This window comes from Ceratosolen solmsi, unplaced genomic scaffold, assembly GCF_000503995.2.
Source record: "Ceratosolen solmsi marchali unplaced genomic scaffold, CerSol_1.0 scaffold3, whole genome shotgun sequence".
Taxonomy (NCBI): Eukaryota; Metazoa; Arthropoda; class Insecta; order Hymenoptera; family Agaonidae; genus Ceratosolen; species Ceratosolen solmsi.
In genome coordinates, this window is record NW_011948428.1 from 1,239,874 (window position 1) to 1,261,932 (window position 22,059).

The window sequence follows — 22,059 nt, forward strand, 5'->3', positions numbered from 1 at the left end:
TATATAAATACAAAGGCCAAATCTCTTGAATTTCATTTCCCTTGTATGATACTTAAGAAAATGAGTAAAAAGAGGTTTAAATAATCTAGAAAAAAAAAGAGAGAAAAAAAAAATTAATGAAATAGAAACTCAATCCAAGGGAGTTTTATGATGAAAAATATTGAAATATATATTGTATGATATTCATTGCACAACAATGCAAGGAATTTTTTTTTATTATTTGGTTTGTTATTTTCATCAAGATCTAATTTATGTTTGCAAGACGAAAGAAAACCTTTTGAATTTTCAATCGAAGATAAAAGAAACAACGTAGCAGGGATTCCTTATTTTCTCGAATCGCAGTTTGAAAAGTGGATGAGCGTCTTTGAAATCCATTCGATATTTAATAAATTGATTACCAATAATATTACTTCTACGTATGCAGCTTAATGCATTTGTGCAGGAAGTAAATTACCTTTCGATCTTCTAGTTCGATGACGCAATAGGATTATGGCTTTACTTGGCACTGGTGAAATAGATCGCACACGAGGATCAATCGAACGCCCGTTGTGATGTAATAACAGTCAGCTCTATGTATTAGTACTATTGAGTGAATGCGAATGTATAAGATTAAAAGTGCAGGATTTATCTGTAAAAGTAGAGTAGGTTAACGGGGCTTCGTTTTCTTTGATGTTTGTCAACAATGTCTACTTGAGAAACTTATCGCCTTTATGTTACGAGTGTAAGTTGAAGAACTCTCAAGCTTCGGGGAGACGTAAGTTTGAAGAATCTTCTGCCATTGAAGAAGCAGTGGCATAGCCGACATTGTCTAGTCCTTTAGATCCTCGGGTTTACTTATTTTAAACGTCGGCGTTAGTTTTGCCTGCTCTTTTTGCAATGGATATAGGTATATGGGGAATAAATCCGATAAACAGATTACCTGGTTTTTTTTTTCGTTTTTCTTTTCTTTTCATTTCTTTGTTTTTTTTTTTTTTTTTTTTATATCTCCGTTAGCTCCGTACGTCGAAAGATTGATTAATATTACGATCGCGTGGAAATTTATTCGCGGACGTTACACAAATGCAAGATTATCTACTTTACTTCTGTAATAATTTTTATAAGAAAATCCAAACTATTCTCTTCGTCTCTCCAGCCTCTAATCCAATGGATAACTATAATCGTTCATCCATTTTTTTTAATTAAAACTTCTTCTTATTTTACGTACGTGCATGATATACTGTAGTTGCTGATATTAAATATATGAGCGAATGAACTTGAGACGAGTGTATTCAATCGAGGCGGATAGTCGGTAAGTGTCATGGGCGTAAATTGCGCAAGATCTACTGAAGAAATAAATGCTCTTTATACTTCTTCCTCACCTTTCTTACACTTGGACTCGTACTGTCGCACTTGCCATTGGGTTTGTAATTTATGTGGAGCTTTTGGCTGTTATTATCCTGTAGCAACGGGACGTCACTCCACTTGTCGCACTTACTTTCAGGGTGTAACGGACTGTCATAATTAATGGAAGCTTCACGACGATTAATCAATGTGAGCTTAGGAGAGCGATAAGAGCCAACGTATTTTGCTTCTGTTGGTAAAACGATCTTGGACGTTTTAGAAATAACAACGACATTCTTTCAAAGTTACTTCAATAATAATAATTATTACTTAAAACAATAGATATTTCAATGCTATTTTTCCAAAAATTTTCAAGCCCCTTGATTTTTTAATTATAAGCATTTTCTAAATTATCTAGGCTATTTATTTATTTATTTTTTATTTAAAAATAGAATGTTGATCATTTAACTTATTAATAATAATTGTACTCTTACGAATTATCCAATGAAACAATGGTCTTTAAAAAATATAATTACTGGCTTATAAAGGCACTGATAGCGTAATTTTTTTTCTTTATTATTTAAATTGAAAAATGCACAAATCTCGATAAAATTAGTTAGAAATTAAAGCACAATTTTTCATCAGAATGAGTTTAAGAATGTGAAATATTTAAATGATCTCATGCCAGTATTACATTACTGTAATAATATTTTAAATAAGTTTTAAAACTCTGTTTTGATAAATATTTATATTTCAATATTATCCTTTGGTTTGCGTGTAAATTGAAATTCTCGACACATATAAATGTGATGCCACTAGACCAAATAAGAAACCATGAAAATTTATTCATTTTTATAATTGGTCAAACTTTATTGTTATTTGGACAATATTCCGTATAACAATTTATTATTATACTATAAAGACAATCGGTGAATTCAGTTTAAATATCGATAAATAAACTAAGAATTACGTAGAAATTTTACTTTCAACGACCAAAGTTAAATTCTATTTTAAATCTCAAAGCATAAAATGTTCAAACGATCCTTAAATTTAATGATATTTTTGTTTGTTTTTACTACGACCGTTTATTTCCGATATTTCAACTAATTCTCTCTTCACTCAGCATGCAATATCAATTCAATTAATATTTGGAGATTTATGCGACTACAGATCACAATTACGTGCACATTGTAAGCAATTAGCGAAATTAGAAAACAAAATTAATACTAAAACTGTATTTTAGACTACGAAGAGAATGTTATACATATACATTAATTATTATAATTTTATTATATTAATTGAATTTTACACTACTACTTATTCACCTTTTCTCTTTGAAGTTTCTTAAATATAAAAAACTAGTGATGAAAGTTGGAGGAAAAAATTAAAATACAACATGTGCAATCATATAATTTTTCTCTTTATTGAAGACTAACGATTGTTGTTGGCCAAGAAAAACATGACGTTATACGCATTATGTATTATATCTCCTTTTCTTTCACTCAACCATAATAAGTAACAAATTATAATTGTCCTGCAATATGTAAATTAAAAAAATAAAACGAAAAAAATAAAATAATATATATATATATATATATCAGCACGAGAAGTAGCCACAGAAGAGCACTTCGCACTATCACATTTTTTAATTTAGAATCTCTAGATTCTAAGTATCGAGTAGTAAGTTTAACTAGCGCGAGAATTCTATAATTCTCGAAGACTTATTCGTTTGCCATTTTTCTGTAATTAAATGTTTTATGTATTCGTTGAATACTGTTAGATTATAATGTCGATCTTACATTGCAAATAGATGGAATAAAGGAACAAAAAACTATATGAAATTTAACATGGAAATAATGAAAGTTAAGTATGCAGTTTCTAAATAAAAACAAATGTATTTAATGGCGTGAGAAAATAATTTTCACTCAATGTTTAATATCACGTAAAAATAGAATTTTTTCTTATTTTTATAATTCACAGAGTGAATAAGAATTAAATTTTTTCCCGAATTATTTATTCTACTTTCTTTGCCTTGAAATAATGTTGCTCGCTCAATTAATATTCATTCAAAAGAGCAAAACATAATGATAGTTTCAATTTATTTAATAGACGGAAGACAAACAGCTAATATTCTGAAAACGTAAATTAAATTTTTATGTGATATTTTCACATCTCCTTAAGTAAAATCTACTTAAATGTAATTCCGCAAATGACGAAATTATAATAGAAACATACATAACAAAAAAAATAAAAAAAAAATAAATAATATATATATATATATATATATATATATATATACATACACTTCATCACTACTTCATCACTTTCACCTTACATAATGCCAGATTTATGAATTACGGTTCACATAAAGCTCAATGATCAAAACCATTATAAAGTTTAATTAATATTGAACCTAATTTTTCAATAGTTTCAGACAAAAATACATATACCAACGATAGATTATCTACAACGAACATTACATGATCTACATTACGTCACTCTAAATCTACTTTACACTGTGCACTTTTTTTCATACACATTTTTGTTTATATATTTTGATCTTAATATCATTATCGTACTTCATCTTAATCAATCATGATTTTTCCTTCATACCGAATTAAATATAATGAATCTATTATATATATTAGCGTATAAATCTAATTACTATAAAATATATATATATGATGTTGTAATTTATCATGTTTATCAAATGATGGATGTGATGCTAGTTTGGTTCGCTATTAAAAAAAAAAAAAAAAAAAAAAAAAACAATACGGAATAACGTCGATGTTGACAGTTTGTAGTTTTTTTTGTTTTTGCCAATTAGGTAAAACATTTACAAAAAATGCGCAAAAATTCTAGAAATTAATATAGGAATTTTGATTAAAAACATATAGTTAACACACGCGTGGAACAACAATATGAAAGAACTTCAATATGTTCTTGTAGAGGTAAATTGACATTTCCAGACTAATTCGAAAACATTATACTGTAGTATATTTGCAAAATATTTCACTCAATTTATTCATTCTTTTCTTAAAGTAGTTATAATTTTACGTTCGTGGGTTTGTTGTTCAAACTCTTTTTCTCTTTGTTTTAACGAGACTTAAAAGATTTAAATTATACTCGACTTAATAGCTATTTTTTTTAGCTTTCAAGAATACTAAAAATATGTTATAAAATTACAAATTTGTTTAGTTGCTTTTGCGCGCGTATGTTTTTTTTTCTTTTAGGTAAAGTATGTATCAATGAAGTACGGTAGATTTGTGTATTATTATTATCATTTGCTCATTAGAGACAACGAAATTTTTGGCAGTTGTCACGAGCAATTATTTTCGCTTCCTTTTATCAATATACATTTGTTGCTTAAGCATTAAAATTATTTCTCTTTTAATCAAACTATTTTTGTAACATATAATGCTTTCCATTATCTTACATTATGTAATTCATCTAATATAGCTTTATATATATATATATATATATATATATATATATATATATGCAATTTTCTCCTTGTCCCGCTTATTTTCTGTTTCTCTTTTTCCTTTTTTTTTATTTTTGTTCTTGTTCTCATCAACTTCTCCCTTATTTTTCATTTTTTTACCCCGGGGCCCCCCCTCTTTTTCACTTTAGCTGTCTCATTTTTTCTTCATATATTCATTCAACGGAATATAAACTTTAATTTAGCAGACAAAATCATGAAATCGATGTTCCAGCGGCTATTTATAAAACAATTAATATTTGGCAATATATTTCGCAACGTATGGTATAATGGATTATGGAGACAATATTAATTGACGAGTTTCTCTCTCTCTCTCTCTCTCTCTCTCTCTCTCTCTCTCTCTCTCTCTTTCTTTATTTTATAAGCTTCGCTTAAGTATCTTGACTAAAAGCAGTTGCTATCTACTTAGTATTTGAGGATTTTGTTGGATTTCTTTATTAATGTTGTCGCTCTGGTCAATCTGTCCGCTGCCTGCGCGAATAGGTTTTATAGACTTGAGCTTCGTTGTACCACCATATTTAAAATTTACGTCACTGCATGTATCCAAAGGATGTATAGTCCCGGACAAATTCGTTATTGATTCGGAATTCGTATCTTCCAACTTTGTCGTTGGGATTTTCCTTATGCTGCCTGTTGAATAAGAAAATGCAAATTTACCCATAGTTCGTTATTATTATTATGATTATATATACATATGATTAGCATAAAAATATACTCGTATACACAATATATAGGAAAAGAAAATTTTGGAAATTACCAATGGCCTTTCTTATCGTCAAATTCAAGAAAAATGTTACTTGTCAGATTCTATCGCAATAAGCATAACAATGCCATAACAATGAAGTTTGCAATAATTTTTTCTCAAGTTTTTCAATTTCTCAACTCACTCTGAAAATTAGTAATGATTAAACCTTTTTTTTTCACACAATTCAAGTGCTTTAGTGTATGTATAGCTGGCGATGTGCAATAATTAATAGAATATTTCGTAGCCGTAGATGAGATTTGCGTAATTGTGTGTTTTTTTTTTAACACGCCTATTTTAAAATTCTTTAGTCCAGTGTTTTTACTTGTTCGATAAGCAAAAGCCTTAATTACAAATAATAATTTCTCTACGGATTTGATGAATACGTATACGGCAGTCTCAACATTATTCAAGTTTTGATTTTGTAAATCCTTTCCAACTTATGTCATCTTTTCTACACATTTGCCACGCTTTCACTTACATTACAAATTCGATGTTCAATAAACGATATATTAAAACAAAATTATCTAGAATAAAATCAATTAGAAGCCTTGACTTCCTGTGTTCGCTACGTTTACATAAATCCAAAGCTTTCTCATCACAGCCCCTACTTCCCCTAATCACAGTCGCTAATACACAACATATTTGCGCATTAAGAATCTGTAAAAATCTTTTTGTTTACCCAGTTCGTAAGCCGATTTAGACGACTTGAGGTGAAGCTTAGTGTTCCTCGGTAAGGAAACCGATTTCTCCAAGTCATCGAGCGCTTCGTACTTCAAGGCATTATCCTTCTGCCCGACGTTTACCGTGTTCCCGGTGCCCGCCGAGCCCGTCATCTGTATATCGATGTTCACAGACTTGGAGTCGTTCTCGTCGTTGGCCTCGCTATTGTCCACGGCCTCGTTGATCCCGTCCTCGCCGCTAATAGCCGCCATTTGTCCGCGCTGATGTTTTATGTGGTTGTGCGATATGGCGAAGAAGGAGGAGACCTTCTCGAGCTTTGTACCGAGATTCGGCTGGCTGAGGGCCGACTTGAGTGGGTACGGCGTCTCGATCATGCTCTGGGTCTTCATTAGACGCGCATCCTTGTTCGCGCTTAGGCTCTTTCTCGCCTCGTACTTATTGTTGTTATCCTCGATGATGCGGGAGGTGCCGCTGTTGTTATTGCGCCGCCTCTCCGCGACGGAAAGCTGCGCGACGATACGGCGCACATCACCGGGTATATCAATGTCGGCCCGCGAGTCGGCCAACTGCTGGATGAACGTACCCATCGTGAAAATCGTAACCTCGAGATTACGGTTATTCAACTCCAGACGCTGAATGTTGGATTGCTGATGCGAGCGAGTCAGCTCCAGTCGATGTTGTTTCCCCATTGCCAACTGCGAGGCATTTTTAATTAGTCATGCCGCATTAACATTCGTTTAATATTTAAAATGTTTATATTTCTCACGTCTTTTGCGTATGGGTGAGGATCAGAGAGAGAGAGAGAGAGAGAGAGAGAGAGAGAGAGAGAGAGAGAGAGAGAGGCTTGTCAGTAATTGGAAATACTATTTCAATAAATCCAATGAACTCGTCGGGACTTTGCGAATCGAATAAAGTTTTTGACGTTTGACATTTCTACTTACCTGCAATTGTTCATTAAGGTAAGCATTTTGTTGCGTTAGTTGCTTATTAAGTAGCTCAAGCTTCTCGATATTTTCTATTTGCGGCTTCACCGAAAGCATTTCTTCTTGAAGTACTTGGTACTCGACGCGATATTCATTCAATTGCCTCGCCATTTCCGTATCCGGATAAAATACCCGTTTCATGACTCGTTCTAAAGTTACTTTATCCACTGCCGGTACCTTTATCTACAACACAACAACGAATCACAGATCTGCGTAAAGTAGGGGCGATCTAAGCCGCGTGAATATTTAAATAATCATTCAATAGTAATAATTATATTATTAAACACACCTTTAGATATTCCATAATTTCTTCAAAACTATCGCAGCATAATAATTGATCTTGATGCTCTTCTAATAGAGCAAGCGCAACACGGAATATTTGCTCCGACGATTCAAGGAACAATAAATCTACACAATGCAATAAAATTATTTTATACATAATTACATCTTTTACTCTTATTCCAATCGGCCTTATTAATAATTATATAAGCAAATTAAATGGCTCGCTAACGCATTTTTAACAAGATTAACATAACAATGGCTAAAGATTTTAATCCTACTCGTTTTATCTTACAAAATGGAATTTCAGCTTATTTTAGAGATAGTAGTGTTGTTATAATACATTAAGTCGATTAATTTGTCGATTAAAAAAAAAAAAAAAAAAAAAAAAAAAAAACGAAGGCAAAAAGAAAGAAGGCGTTATAATAGTTTGAGCGACTGCAAGTATAAGCAAAAATCAACAAGGACAGAAAACTTTAGCTCACCGAAGACTCTGGTTACAAAGCCAAGTGGAAATTGACTGGCAAATAAAGTTAAAAGCCAAGGGGCTGCGTATAACGTAGGCGAGACTTCGTGTTTGTCAAAATGATTATAAACGGATGGAAGCCTATCATGAAGTAATCTCGATAATTGGTAAAGATGGAGTTGCAGAGCTGCCATGTCCGGTAAATATAGTTTTCTCAGGCCTCGATGGAACATTAGATGTCGTAGAAGGAAGAACGCCTGATCTTCGGACATCTGAAATTAATTGGTCTGCAATTAGTATTTGCATCAGCTAGCTCGAAAGCCCTTATGTTTTTGCTTTTGTTATTAATTGCCAGTAAAATACATAAGACTCATTGTACTCAGATGTTGGGTACCATAAAATTATTCTGCAATTTTTGTATTGCGTAAAATACCTTCCATTTGAGACGAGAAGAGGTGAGCTAGAATGAACATCCAATAAATTAAACGTAAATACGAATTATGATTGCATGTGAGTAAGTTGACAAAATATAATATAATACAAGCATTAGATGAATATTATAATTCCGTATAGGTTTAATGCCTATACTTTTTATCAAAGATGTGTTGATCCAATTTCATTTACCTACAATTTACGTTCTGATACTTTCTGCCTTGTTAGTATATATATATATATATACATATATATATATATATATATATATATATATGTATAAGCGATGGTAAAACAGTTGAGACTGTAGATTTTAAGATTTTACTATTGATTGGGCATGGCTTACGTGCAAAAGAAGAACTCCAGCGACGAAACTTAGTCCCTGGCAGTAGCCGACTTCATGATCAAGAAGCGAATAAGCCTTGAGTAAATTGAAAAGCGCCAATTGCCCGGGACCCAGGGGTGAGCTGAAATAGGGATGGTTCGGGAACGTACGTCCGAGATCAATGAGAATGGCATGCTGCTGAGATGTCAATTGCTTCAGCAGAAGGTCGTATGGGGTGTTGTAATTTGGAAAAGCTTGGGCATCCAGGGGGGGCTGCTTCATGCAGAATTGCTCGGCCAAAAACTGCCAGACCTCGCCTCGCTTTCCCCGAGGCACACCTGATGATTTTACATATATTGTCATTAAGCCTCACTTGGCGATAGAACGTTGATTGTTCTATAATCACTGCCCATTAATATTAAGGATAATATTGTACGCACATTTTATAATCAATGGAGAACAACGGCTTTCCTACCATATTTTTTACAAACCTTGCTTAATCGCTTGAAGAAGCATTTGATTATCGCACTTTGTCGAAACCTTGGACTCCTTGCTGACTAGTAAATCCCATACTTCGACGAGCTGTCGATTACAGCTGCTCAATTCATCGTATTCCAATTTTATTCTCTTGACCGTAGCCTCTTCTTGACTCACTGTAACAGCCAATACATATAATATAAAACACAACAACAACAACAACAACAACAACAACAACAACAACAACAAATTATACGTACCTCTCAGTCTAGCATTTTCCTTTTCCATCCTAATGAGAATTAATTGTTGATTGATTGCTTTCTTCCACAATGCTCGTAGCTCATCTTTCGTTCTCTTTATAATTGGTATCAATTTGGTCTTTTTGGCGTTTAAATTGGCGTTTTTAGCAGCTTCCTTGTTATCCTGATCCTTGCTGGGCGTTACGACGCGATTGAGAATCGCTTGTCTCCAGGAGCCACTTTGTTGCAGTCTATTGTTGGCTTCGCCGCTCTCGGTTGGCGACATTTTTGGCGAATTTCCAACTTTTAAGAAGCTGCATTGAATACACGTTTATTTATTAGTTTCCCATATAAAATTAGATGGCAAACAATTTCTCCTACGATCCTATAACATCCTTAAGACTGGGTAGGATGAGTAGACTGAGTAGACGAAGGATTTCGTTAAACGAGCGTATTACCATTAATTAATAATGACAAATAATATTCGATCGACACTCGTGCTCATCGATCGTTCGAAATTCATCTTCTCAACGACCCAGAAAATCAATAAATTATCCCGACATTAATAACGCCTTAAAACCCTTGAAAATAAATCACCACTCGATTAAACCAACATCACTCATCGACAAACTCATCTTTTCCCCTTCAAGTCTGACAGTGCACTTACATATCCATCATGGGACTCTTCGGGCTGGTCGTGTTAATGCTGATTTGTTGCTCCGGGGAGACCCTAAGGGACCTCGGTCTACTATCCGGTGACGTGTCGGCGATAGGCAGCATGCCGGAGCCGACAGGACTCTGCACTCCCGTCTTGTTGTAATTCGCGTTGAGTTGATTCTGCGAGCCGAGGCCAAAGTCGTCCTTGGAGCCCTTGCGCTTCATGAGATGGTCGAAGCTGTTGGTTAGCGATCGCTTCGCTTTCATGAAGATCGTACTGCCCACCCCGACGTTGAGGTACTGGTTGAGAAACTCGCTCCTGCCGTTTTAAGCATTCGACAATGTGACAATTAATAATTTTTGAAAGGATCATTGGCGCGGGGGCAGGATCTGATGGATGGGCTGTTAATTGGTTTGTTCGATTGTTGTCGATGAGTTGCGAGCAGCGAGGAAGAAAGGAAGGAAGGAAGGGTCTACGTAATACTTTTCTTTCGTTTGCTTTTTTGTTTTTGATTTTTTTGTTTTTGTTTCGATTTGATCCTTCGTACGCGAAACGCTCACTTTTGCAACGATATCGAGCCGCGGAAACGACTGGGATAGAAATAAGACGGCTGGCTGCTCGAGGCGGGAGGCAAAGTTTTTCCAATTCATCGGAGCCGCGGATACGGTCGTTTGATTTCTTGGCTTTTTTTCGTTCTTCTTTTTGCCTTTTGCTTTGGTGCACACTTAATAGCAGTAGTAACGTCGCCTTCGTAAATACAAAACAACTGTACCTATTCTCTGCGGTATCGTGAACGTGACGCGTCTGCTTGTCCTCGCAATGCGCTCGCAGGAGCATCATTAAAAAATGATTCTGATCGGCGAGATTCATGCCCGTGCCAGTACCGTTTGCCGCTTCGGCGCCTTTGTATTTCGTCACGACGACTTCTTGTTCATTTTCCGGCAGCATTTCCAGTCGTGAGAAGATTATACTCTGCGTCTTGCGATCACTTTGTCCTAAAAAATATCGGGTGTTAAGCGGGTTTGCTCGAGAAGCTGTTTGAAAAAAAAAAAAAAAAAAAAAAAAAAAAAAAAAAAAATTGCGCGTTAATTATGACGGGCGCTCGAGCTTTAATGTTATAATGACCATGACAATTGCTTCAGCTCGCAGATATTATAAGGACGCGAGACGAATGAATGTGTCGATCTAAAATTGCCAAGTGGTAAGAGACATTGGCTTTAAACGCGCGGGGGATAAAGGAAATCTTGAAAAATTCCAGGTGATTTAAATTGATTGCCTTACCTTCGATTTCTTGGTATAATTTGCTGAACCAAACCATTGGGCAATGCTCGCAAGAAAATACCGGCCTCTCTTTTCTTCCAGGTCCAACGTACGATTCCTCGAATGCTTGTGTTATTGCTAAAACCAATATTCGATATTAACTTCTTTTGAAATGAACAGGTCGACAAAAATTAAGGCTAAAAATTAATTATAAAAAATGTAAAATTTAACTCTTGAATTATGTTCGAATGATCGTTGTAAATACATTATCCATTCGATCCTCTATATTTTATACATAAATTTGTGCGCGAGTGCGTGCGTCTGCGTGTATGTTTATTAAATTATTTAATCGAGCGTTTGGATAATCGTGTGATTATGTAAAATGTAACAATGATCTTTTTCCAGTGGCTACTTCATTATATCATAATGGCGCTTCCTTACATTATAATACAGTGAGTGTAACTTTTAATATTATAATCCGATTATTCGATTTAATATTACTAGATTTAATATTTAATAAGAACTTGAAGGTATAATAAATGTATAAATAAAGACGTGACTGTAAATATAAGCTAACTGTATCTACCTGCAACGAGATCGTCAGCAACAGAATCTGATTGACACTTGAAAATGTATCCAACAAAACGATCGACACCATTTTCCCGACAAATGAAGCCAAAATGTTCGGGATTTTTTATCCCGTGTACACAACTCGCTACATCTCGTAGTTGTTTATGTAATAAGACTTTTTTCCTATCTGGACTGATAAGTCGAAGGTCCAATCGTCCCACCTGAAGTTCAATTACGTAATTAGTTATATTATTAGATTATTTTATTGGCTAATTCCTTAAATAATTTCACAAATGAAGCATTGCAATTTTAATGATCAAATTATCGTACTTTTCATCTTATATTAATTGTATTAATAGATGGTTGTACGATGCGTTAGGAAATCGTAAATAAAATCAGTTTGCACGCTAAGTGGAAAGCAGAAATGTAATGAGAAATTATCCTGATACGATGTTTAGATGAATTTTCAATCATTTTATTTTCAGTTCCATGATAAACTAAAAAGCATTTCATACATTATTCCGTGACACACGAATAAGAATTAGAAATTCAATAAAGCATCACATTATCTTTGCCATATATTCGTAATTTCTCAATGACACTTGTATTCTAATGAAATCGTTAAGAACAAACAAAAAAACAAAAAAAAAAAAAAAACAAAAAAAAAAAAAAAAAACAAAAAAAAAAAAAAAAAACAAAAAAAAAAAAAAAAAACAAAAAAAAAAAAAAAAAACAAAAAAAAAAAAAAAAAACAAAAAAAAAAAAAAAAAACAAAAAAAAAAAAAAAAAACAAAAAAAAAAAAAAAAAACAAAAAAAAAAAAAAAAAACAAAAAAAAAAAAAAAAAACAAAAAAAAAAAAAAAAAACAAAAAAAAAAAAAAAAAACAAAAAAAAAAAAAAAAAACAAAAAAAAAAAAAAAAAACAAAAAAAAAAAAAAAAAACAAAAAAAAAAAAAAAAAACAAAAAAAAAAAAAAAAAACAAAAAAAAAAAAAAAAAACAAAAAAAAAAAAAAAAAACAAAAAAAAAAAAAAAAAACAAAAAAAAAAAAAAAAAACAAAAAAAAAAAAAAAAAACAAAAAAAAAAAAAAAAAACAAAAAAAAAAAAAAAAAACAAAAAAAAAAAAAAAAAACAAAAAAAAAAAAAAAAAACAAAAAAAAAAAAAAAAAACAAAAAAAAAAAAAAAAAACAAAAAAAAAAAAAAAAAACAAAAAAAAAAAAAAAAAACAAAAAAAAAAAAAAAAAACAAAAAAAAAAAAAAAAAACAAAAAAAAAAAAAAAAAACAAAAAAAAAAAAAAAAAACAAAAAAAAAAAAAAAAAACAAAAAAAAAAAAAAAAAACAAAAAAAAAAAAAAAAAACAAAAAAAAAAAAAAAAAACAAAAAAAAAAAAAAAAAACAAAAAAAAAAAAAAAAAACAAAAAAAAAACAAAAAAAAACAAAAATACAGCAAATAAGTAGATCATGAAAATTGCCAGGAATAACACACGAGCAGAGCGAACGAAGAATTTGGAATTTTACCTCATATTCTTCCGAAATATTATATAAATATCCGAGCATCGGTATCACTACGTTATAATTACTTTAAGCGGCAATGCTTTTTTTGAAATTACCGAAATTTTTTATCGCACTTGGAATTTAATAAGCAGATTTTTAACGAATAAAAAAAGACGTTGCACGAGAATTTTTCGAAACTACTCTAAAGCCGTGGCTGTAAGCTATCTCGTAGCTTTAAAACTTTAAGCCTCGACTTTTCAAAGCAATATTATGTAAATCTTTAAGCCTCCATAGTATTGCACTGGCAGATAAGCATGAAAGATAATACTTTCGAAAACTCTCGGCTTTCACCGTACTTTTATAACGCTTGAAAAATGAAATATCGCGCCCGAGCAAACGGACGCGAATTCGGAGTCGAGTCGAGCCGAGCCGAGCCGTTCACACGTACACCCGATGTACTTGGACGCGCCATCTTTTTTTCATTTGACATTTGCTAAAGCATCGTAAGCTCTGCCGATAAAAAGGCGCGCGATAGACAGAGAGAAATAGAGAGAGAGAGAGAGAGAGAGAGAGAGAGAGAGAGAGAGACAGAGAGATCGGAAAACCAACCTGGAAGAGCATCGTGCGATTAAGGTCCTCGTTCTCCTTGACGGACGAGTCACGCCTGGACATCATGACACTACCCGTGGATGCCGCCCTGTTACGCATCGTCGTCTCCGGGGGTAGTACCGCGCCCGGCCTCTTCGGCAGCAGGAGACCCGAGCTCTCCGTGGTCACACCCTGGCTAGCGAAGGACTCGACCGAGCCGCCCAGCGGACTCGTCGGCGAGGCCACGCTTTCCACGCTCCCCAATTCGCTCGCGTTCGAGTCCTGCGAGCAATAATACACAGGCGCGGGACTTTAATAGTAGACTCCTTGACAAACTAAACTTACTTCATCGCTCGTTGGCTGCTGACGCGAACGAGAAACTCGATCATTCGAATATCATCGTTCATTCTCTGCGAAATCCCCTTACTAATTTACCCTTCCCACACTCCTCGAGCGAGCGCGTAGTTTGAAATTCAGTTAAACCTAATGCAAATCGTTCGAGTGGTTTCTGATGTTGAGAATCTTCGATCAAACAACTATTTATGCATAGATCCTTGCATCGGGTAGTGACAAAATTTTGATTAGACGGTATAGTTGAAAGTCTGCGATGGTGAAATGGATTCGGGACGATTGGAAGTGTGCGCGAGAGAGCCGAGTTATTATAAGCGACCGATGAGGGAGCCAACCTGAACACACCAGGACGTTCTTATATTTTATATTTACACTCAGTGTTTCCTTCTCGCGGAAAGGGATGAAAATGATGGGTATTATTATTATTGTAGAAGGTCGGAATGCACGTGTGAGTTCTCATAGCTCCGAAACAAGGCTGGTGCATTCTATATCGAGCTGCCGAGATCACGATCGAAGAAATTCAAATTCACGTTCCATTCGATTCTGCAATCCATATAAATGGACAGATTAGTTTAGCATTGTTTTTTGTTTCTTTTTTCTTATTGTTTGCAATTAGAGAAAAAGTAGATGCGAAAAACGAGCGAGAACCCGCTAGCTATCGGACGACTCAAATGTAGTTTCCGTATACATGATTTATTACCCCAGTGAGAGGACCATTTCCGCGAAGTAAACAACCTACGGGGAATTTTTATTACCAAGTGCGCGAGGATCGTATGACTCCTTCAGGGTGCAGAGGAGACGCGAGTATCCCTAATAAGGAAGGAATTGACTTTGGTATTCTGCTCGTTAACGGGCATTAAACAATTCACAAAATTCAATATTCGATTCATTGTTTTTCTCAATGTTTATTCGCAATCTAATAATATCCCTACACTTTATTTATATCGACATATTCAATTTCACACACACACGCGCGCGCGCGCCCACGTAAATTAATATTTTGACTGCAAATGAAATCATCACATAATTGTACGTGTAGTTTCGTTCGTAAGAAATGTTCTTAATTTACATTTTTTGAAAATAAACAAAACATCGGTTATATCACGATATTCTATTAATTAACTTTTTTATACTTGTTTCTGTGTAAATATGTTGACATGCGCATGTACATGCACAACTCGTTTACGTGTGCACATAAATGAGATCAATCTTAATACATTAATAGGACTTTGTAAATAAATAAAAAATATTATTAGTCTTTTGATATTTAATTTGTTATTTTACTTCTATCCTCATTGATTTTCAAATTCATTCGATGAAACGTAATTATTCATCACGTACAAAGCTCGCTTGTGAATAAAAAAACAAGACCTTTTAGTATAAATCTTCATAATCCAATGATTTATTATTGTATTTTTTAATAAATAGAATAATCTTAGTAATATTTAGTAAGATTTCTTACCACGCTGTCTCTTCGAATATTTGTGAAGTTATTGGAAGTATTGGATTGTTGCTTAAGCTGATGACCATCGGTGAGTAAATTGCTAATTGTTGACTTGGATTTTTCGAGTCCATGATTCCGAAATTTCACGAGTACATCGTCAATGAATGTTTCGAGTACTTTTAAATGAGCGATCTTTGTTTTGCCAACGTACAGTACCTAGGAAATGCGAGAAATTATTCATATTTGATATAAACAAAAGTATTTATTCAAGGATAAATAAGAGCAAATACACAAGTCTCTTCTCATAAATTTATTTATCTCCCAACGTAAAACGTAAAGCATAAAATTCAGCCAAAACAAACTAAATTCATTGAAACAAACTAAATATTAATGATCAAGCGGAATTAAGAAATTCTTTACATTTATTATATATTCTTTAATTCATTTAGAGACATTGAAAATTAAATAAAAAGCAATAATAATATAAGAATAATAATCCAGCACAAAAAATTATCTATATCTAGAAACATAATTTGATGGGAAAACATTTTTTAAGTAATTAATTTTTCAGCTTAAGGAGTTATATATACGTTATTCACGTTATTCAAGGACGATTTTTTAATATAAAAATTTATACACAATATTCGACTACGAAACACTGTGATAACTTTTATAATCGATAATACACTAATATTCTTCAAATCGATGATACACTATAATATACAGTATAATGGATAATATAATATACTATATTGGATTGTAGTTGAACTCAATTTTGAAAATCTAATGACTTTTGGCTGTAACAAAATAACCATTCCTTATACATCAATCGAATTACCAATTTACGTCGCATAATTTAATTTTAGTGATTTATACGAATGATAGTCACTAAAATGTTAAATTACATTAAAGTAATATGATATTTTAATTGAACACCATTAAAACCATTAAAACAGTACAAACATAAATAAATTTTTATCTTGAGTTTATCTAGTGTTAAGCAATACTATTGATAAACAAAGATTTTTATAAATTTTATCTATTAAATAATGACTATTTATTATTGTCAAACTTTAATCGTTCAATTTCTTAAAATTTACTTTACAACCTTTAAATTTTCCCATTGAGTTTTCCCAAATCTTATACTTCGATTTTAAATAATTAATGTTTAATTTATTGAAAAGATCTAGGCATCTTTATGCATTACAACAATGAAAATGATTTTTCGTAAATTTCACGCTTACAAATATTGAAGGGAATTTTTTTTCAAGATAAATAAAAAGTACGTCAAACATTATGTAATAATACTTGGCTTTTGCATTGCTATGTAAATGGTGAAAAATTACATAAATTACAAAAAATTCTCGACATGTCATTTCACGAAAACTTTTAGACTCTCATGGACTCTCATCACCGAATATGCAAATTTAGACATTTTTTTCTTTTCTAAAGCCGAACGTGCTTAAGAGAAATTGCCGCACTGATGGCGCAGGAATTGCACGTTTTTATTAAAGTAAACAGCATTTCGCCAGACATGAAATAAATTGTAAATATAGGAGTAAAAGTAGAAATATGAGAGCGTTTCATTGAAATCGAAATGTCTGCTCTGAGCATTAGGTGGAATTAAATGGAATTGAATTGTCTCTCTTTAAGACAATATATCTTTTAATCTGACAAGTATTTTAAAACTCATGAAATCCGCTTACTTTCAGCAATATATTACGTATGCTTTGCCTTACATTTTTAAATATAAATTGTTTAATAATAAAGTGCACCTCGTGATAATTAATAATTACCAGATGTTTCAATTACATTTCAACACAATTTTCATATTGAACATAAATAACTAATTGTTTATAAATGTGGAAATACAATAACAAGACTTATGAAAAATATCAACAGCTAAAATAATATATATATATATAGTAATAGACGAAGACTTATTTATAATAATAGCAAATAAACGGTACGTAATTGCGTGGGCGAGTTAGTTTGTTCAAGCCATTGCACAATTGCATTGCACATATAACAATCATTGAATTTTTCATTCGATCGTGACCTCCATTACATCCTTATTACCTCAAAAAATTGCGAAGAGCTCGGGGATATATCGGCGCCAATTGACGTAAGTGCCGTAGCACTGCTAAGGGATCTTTGTGGAAGTTCCCTATCTCTCTCAGTTCTCGACGAGGAAGACTGTTCCTTCATTGCCCCGAATAATTCTTGTACCTGCGGACATAAATGACGTGCCAATTTAATGTAAATGTATTTTAAGTGGAATGATGATTAATAGCGGATTATGTAGAGAAAGGTAGATGAAAATTCGATAATATTACGAAAGTAAAGAAAAGTGATTTAAGACAAAGAAAAGGTAAAATAAAGAAAAAAGAATAATTGACTTGAAAATATTCGGATGGTAATTATTAATTGTACATAAACAATTAATTTTATGTATAATAATAGTAATTACAACGCATATGTCGAAAGCTTTGACTTTTATTTAAATTATCAGAGCTTTCATCTTTCTTTTATCCATCGTAAATACTTAAAGAAATATCGACGACGTCTTCTTTCTATCTTGAAAAAAAGTAATTCTATTAGTTGTAAGAGGTTAACTCACACAATTAATTGTATACTATGAATATCGGATGAGAATTTAAAATATCTATTTAAATTAATTATTAGCGTAATCGAAGCTTGGAGGAATGATACGGAATTTAAACGTATTTTTTTTTTTTTTTTTATCAATTACGGATTGGTTTCATGTTTGAAATATCACTTGAAATAAAAATATTAATATGGGATTCGATATTTAATATAAAAGGTTCAAATGTATTTCTTCTAGCTATAAAAAATTTAAACCAAGCATCACACTCGTATTATCAAACAATAAGACTTTTGTTAATTGGAGCTTTTAAGCTTTTAAATTTATTCAAATTCCAATTTTTAAAAAGCTTTGTAAAATATATCTGCATTGCAGCATTTTCAAATTAAGTAGTTTCACACATTTTTTGTAAAATAATTGTAATAATATCAACATGTCATATAACTGATACATTAAATGAAATTAAAATATACGATATAGTCATTATGTTAATAATGTTAAAATTTTCTACGTTATATACAATCTGGATATATTATATATTTGATCTGCTGAATGCATTAATTGCTTATTAGATATATTAAATGAAGTGATCGATTGATGAACAAATACATTATTATTATTATTATTATTATTATTATTTTGTTTCATTTACATTACAAGAAGATAATAGCTCTTTATAAATTTACAGTATTCGTTTTATTTAAAAGTAAGAAGAAATCAACTTCACAGATTTTAATATTCCTGAAGAAAATATAGTAAAATTCGTATTTCAGTCAAATTAAAATACTAGAGTCTTATCAAATTCAGGAATCTATGGGCATTGACTTTTTCAGAATACATTTGCACGATACCATTGACTCGTGAATTACATGCTACTGATTACCAAATATGTAACGCATTGCAATTAAATATTAAACGATAATTATTTTTAAATGTTCCGTCGCGGAATAAAATATTAGGCGACTTAGTATGCATTTTCAAGTTTCACAAACAAGTTAAGTAGGGACGAAAAAAGTATGTAGAAATATAAATAGTAAAATTAAAACCAAGAGTATGTCAAGTTACATCTGAAAATAATGTAAAAACTAAAAATAAGGAAAATATAGCTTTCTCCGTCTAAGTCACTTTCTCAACCTCGATTCTTGTTCTTCTCTGCCCGCCTCTTTCTCCACAAAAATATACACCCTTCGAACAAAGATAGATAGATAGATAGATAGATAGATAGATAGATAGATAGATAGATAGATAGATAGATAGATAGAGAGAGAGAGAGAGAGAGAGAGAGAGAGCTGCTGTGCTTCAAAAGAGAGAAGGAAGGTGGTTGCGCAATAGCGAGCTACTACGTTCTCCTTGGCTCTGCCTTGGTCCCTTGTTAAAAGGGCTTTTGTTTTATTATTTTTCGCGCGAGAGATTTGAGAGACGATGAGTCAAGAGGCTCGCAAATATCTAAGGAGAAGGTCAGGTGGATAACGAACTCTCTTGTTCCAATACGTGATGCGAAAGTAATTTTGTTCGCCGCATAAAAAATATATTCCCACCACTGGCTTACAATCGCCTTCGAGAATCCTTGCGAGATTACGTTTTTTTCTCCCTTATTTTCTTCTTCTTCTTTTCTTTCTTTTTCGTCAATTTTCTGTATTCGCAACTTTATATTTACGTATAAACACAATTATACAGTCGAACAACCCTGCGCCATTAGAGCTTTCGGCAGATATGCTTCTATTAATATTAGTAATATTAGTAATATTAATAAGTAATATTAGTAATATTACTCTTATATTATTATTAGTACATATTATTACATATTATTAGTAATATGCACGGTAATAAAAATAACAATTTTATAGTAAACTCTACTATTACATTAACGTGAAAAATGTACGTAAAGTATCACTATGGCGCGGCTTTTTAGTTCGAAAAAAGTTTTATGCAAATGAGCTGTAATGCACGAATAAATCAAAAGTAGTTAAAAAAAAAGATAAAATAAAAAATTAGACAGACGTTAACATCGATTAAACGGTCTAAAAATGCATAAACCATAACATTTAATTAATACAAGTTTATTATTTATACGCGTATATGTACTTTTTTTTTTTTTTTTTTTTTTTTTTTTTTTTTTTATATATTTTTACTATTTATGTTATGTATTCATAAATTAGATAAAAGCGCTTTAAATGTTGTATAATCGTAACCATTTGTATTTATAAAAACTTTAGAAATCTTTTAACATCTGATTAGCAAATTTTATTTTTCTAAACGCAATAAAACAATTGTATGTAAAGTTCAAAACCATGTGACTGAAAGTCACTAATTAATTGAAATTTCTTTTTCCTATTCAGTTCGTATTACGTGTCATATAAAAATATCGTCATTAGAAACTAGAACGAAAAAAGGTGAGTAGCATGTATTCATGACTGCTTACTTCCAACTTTTCTCCTTTCACTCTGTCATTTTAGATAAGCCAAGAATCTAAATATATATCAACCATGTCAAAAAATTATCTTCTTTAGTACATTAAGACATTTCTTGCTTCCCCGCCCCCTCCTTTTTTTTCTTTTCTTTTTCTTTCTTTTTAATTTAACTTTATATTAATAGCGTGTACTTAAAAAGGACCGAGACAATATGTTTCTTCCTTAATAGGTTTATGAATACAATAAAATAGTATATAAAATAATGTGTTTAAATTTAATTACATTTTATTAAGTAATAAATAGAATATCAATAATAATTTATAAAAAATTAATATTTATAAAATTGTAAAATGAAATGATGAAAATTATGGGAAAAATTTTTGTTTCTTATACAATTTCTGATTAAAAATATTAACTTTATAATGCAATTGCGCGTAAATAATGAAATACATTGTAGCTCTAATAAAATTGTTATTAAATTAACAAAGATAAAGATTGTTTACGAGCATGAGAATTACCATAATTAATATTACTTCAAGTGAATACACGATTGTAAATAATTTTTTCTTTTTCTTTTATTTTTATGCTACAACAATTTTTAAAAAATATTTCAAGTTTTTATTTTTCTATTAATTGCACTTGAGTAGAATAATTTAGAATTTACTAATTATATTCGCTGGAACAATTATTATCGTCACGTGATGTTCTATATGTTCTTGTATATGTCCATATATATATATATATATATATATATATATATATATATATATATAGAAATGCTTGATAAACCATTATTTGGAAATAGCCGATATAAACAAATTTTCTTCTCATTTTCAGTACAAATATTGGAAAATAAAATACAACGGTATTATTCACAGTTAAAATTAAATGATATAGGTATTGGTAAGTCTATCGATTACTCCTCCAAGGAAAATTTTATTTCAGCGCTAGGCAAAAGGCAATTTCCATCCACAAGCACAAAATACTTCATAAACAGTGACATGTAAATTTCAGAGAAAGTATTGGAAAAGAAGATGGAACACGAAATGACAGGAGAGTGCGATGGGACGTGCAGGAGAAAAAAGCACGATAAAAGGCTTCACCTATCCAATTACGAAGCTCCGAGGGAGCTTATCATTCGTTATATTATCAGCCGGTAATGGCTAGTCTGAGACATTGCAAACTTGAAGTTCTCGATAAACGAGCAATAAATCGGTATTGCGTGGT

The 22,059-nt window shown here is 31.8% G+C and overlaps 1 protein-coding gene across 1 annotated transcript in view; it reads right to left on the reverse strand.

The window, feature by feature from the left end:
• Nucleotides 1–5,154: 5,154 nt before the first annotated feature.
• The window catches only part of plx (PTB_TBC1D1_like and TBC domain-containing protein plx), a 62,451-nt gene continuing 45,546 nt past the window's right edge, over nt 5,155–22,059 (reverse strand). The window contains exons 3-17 of the mRNA XM_011501324.1: nt 17,896–18,045; nt 15,835–16,032; nt 14,043–14,303; nt 11,954–12,158; nt 11,389–11,505; nt 10,880–11,102; nt 10,117–10,425; nt 9,471–9,763; nt 9,225–9,386; nt 8,755–9,071; nt 7,996–8,248; nt 7,521–7,639; nt 7,190–7,414; nt 6,247–6,943; nt 5,155–5,452 (exon numbers count right to left, since the gene is read on the reverse strand). Coding sequence (XP_011499626.1) covers nt 5,220–5,452; nt 6,247–6,943; nt 7,190–7,414; nt 7,521–7,639; nt 7,996–8,248; nt 8,755–9,071; nt 9,225–9,386; nt 9,471–9,763; nt 10,117–10,425; nt 10,880–11,102; nt 11,389–11,505; nt 11,954–12,158; nt 14,043–14,303; nt 15,835–16,032; nt 17,896–18,045 — 3,762 coding nt within the window. The 3' untranslated portion in view covers nt 5,155–5,219. The remainder of the gene's footprint in view (nt 5,453–6,246; nt 6,944–7,189; nt 7,415–7,520; nt 7,640–7,995; nt 8,249–8,754; nt 9,072–9,224; nt 9,387–9,470; nt 9,764–10,116; nt 10,426–10,879; nt 11,103–11,388; nt 11,506–11,953; nt 12,159–14,042; nt 14,304–15,834; nt 16,033–17,895; nt 18,046–22,059) is intronic.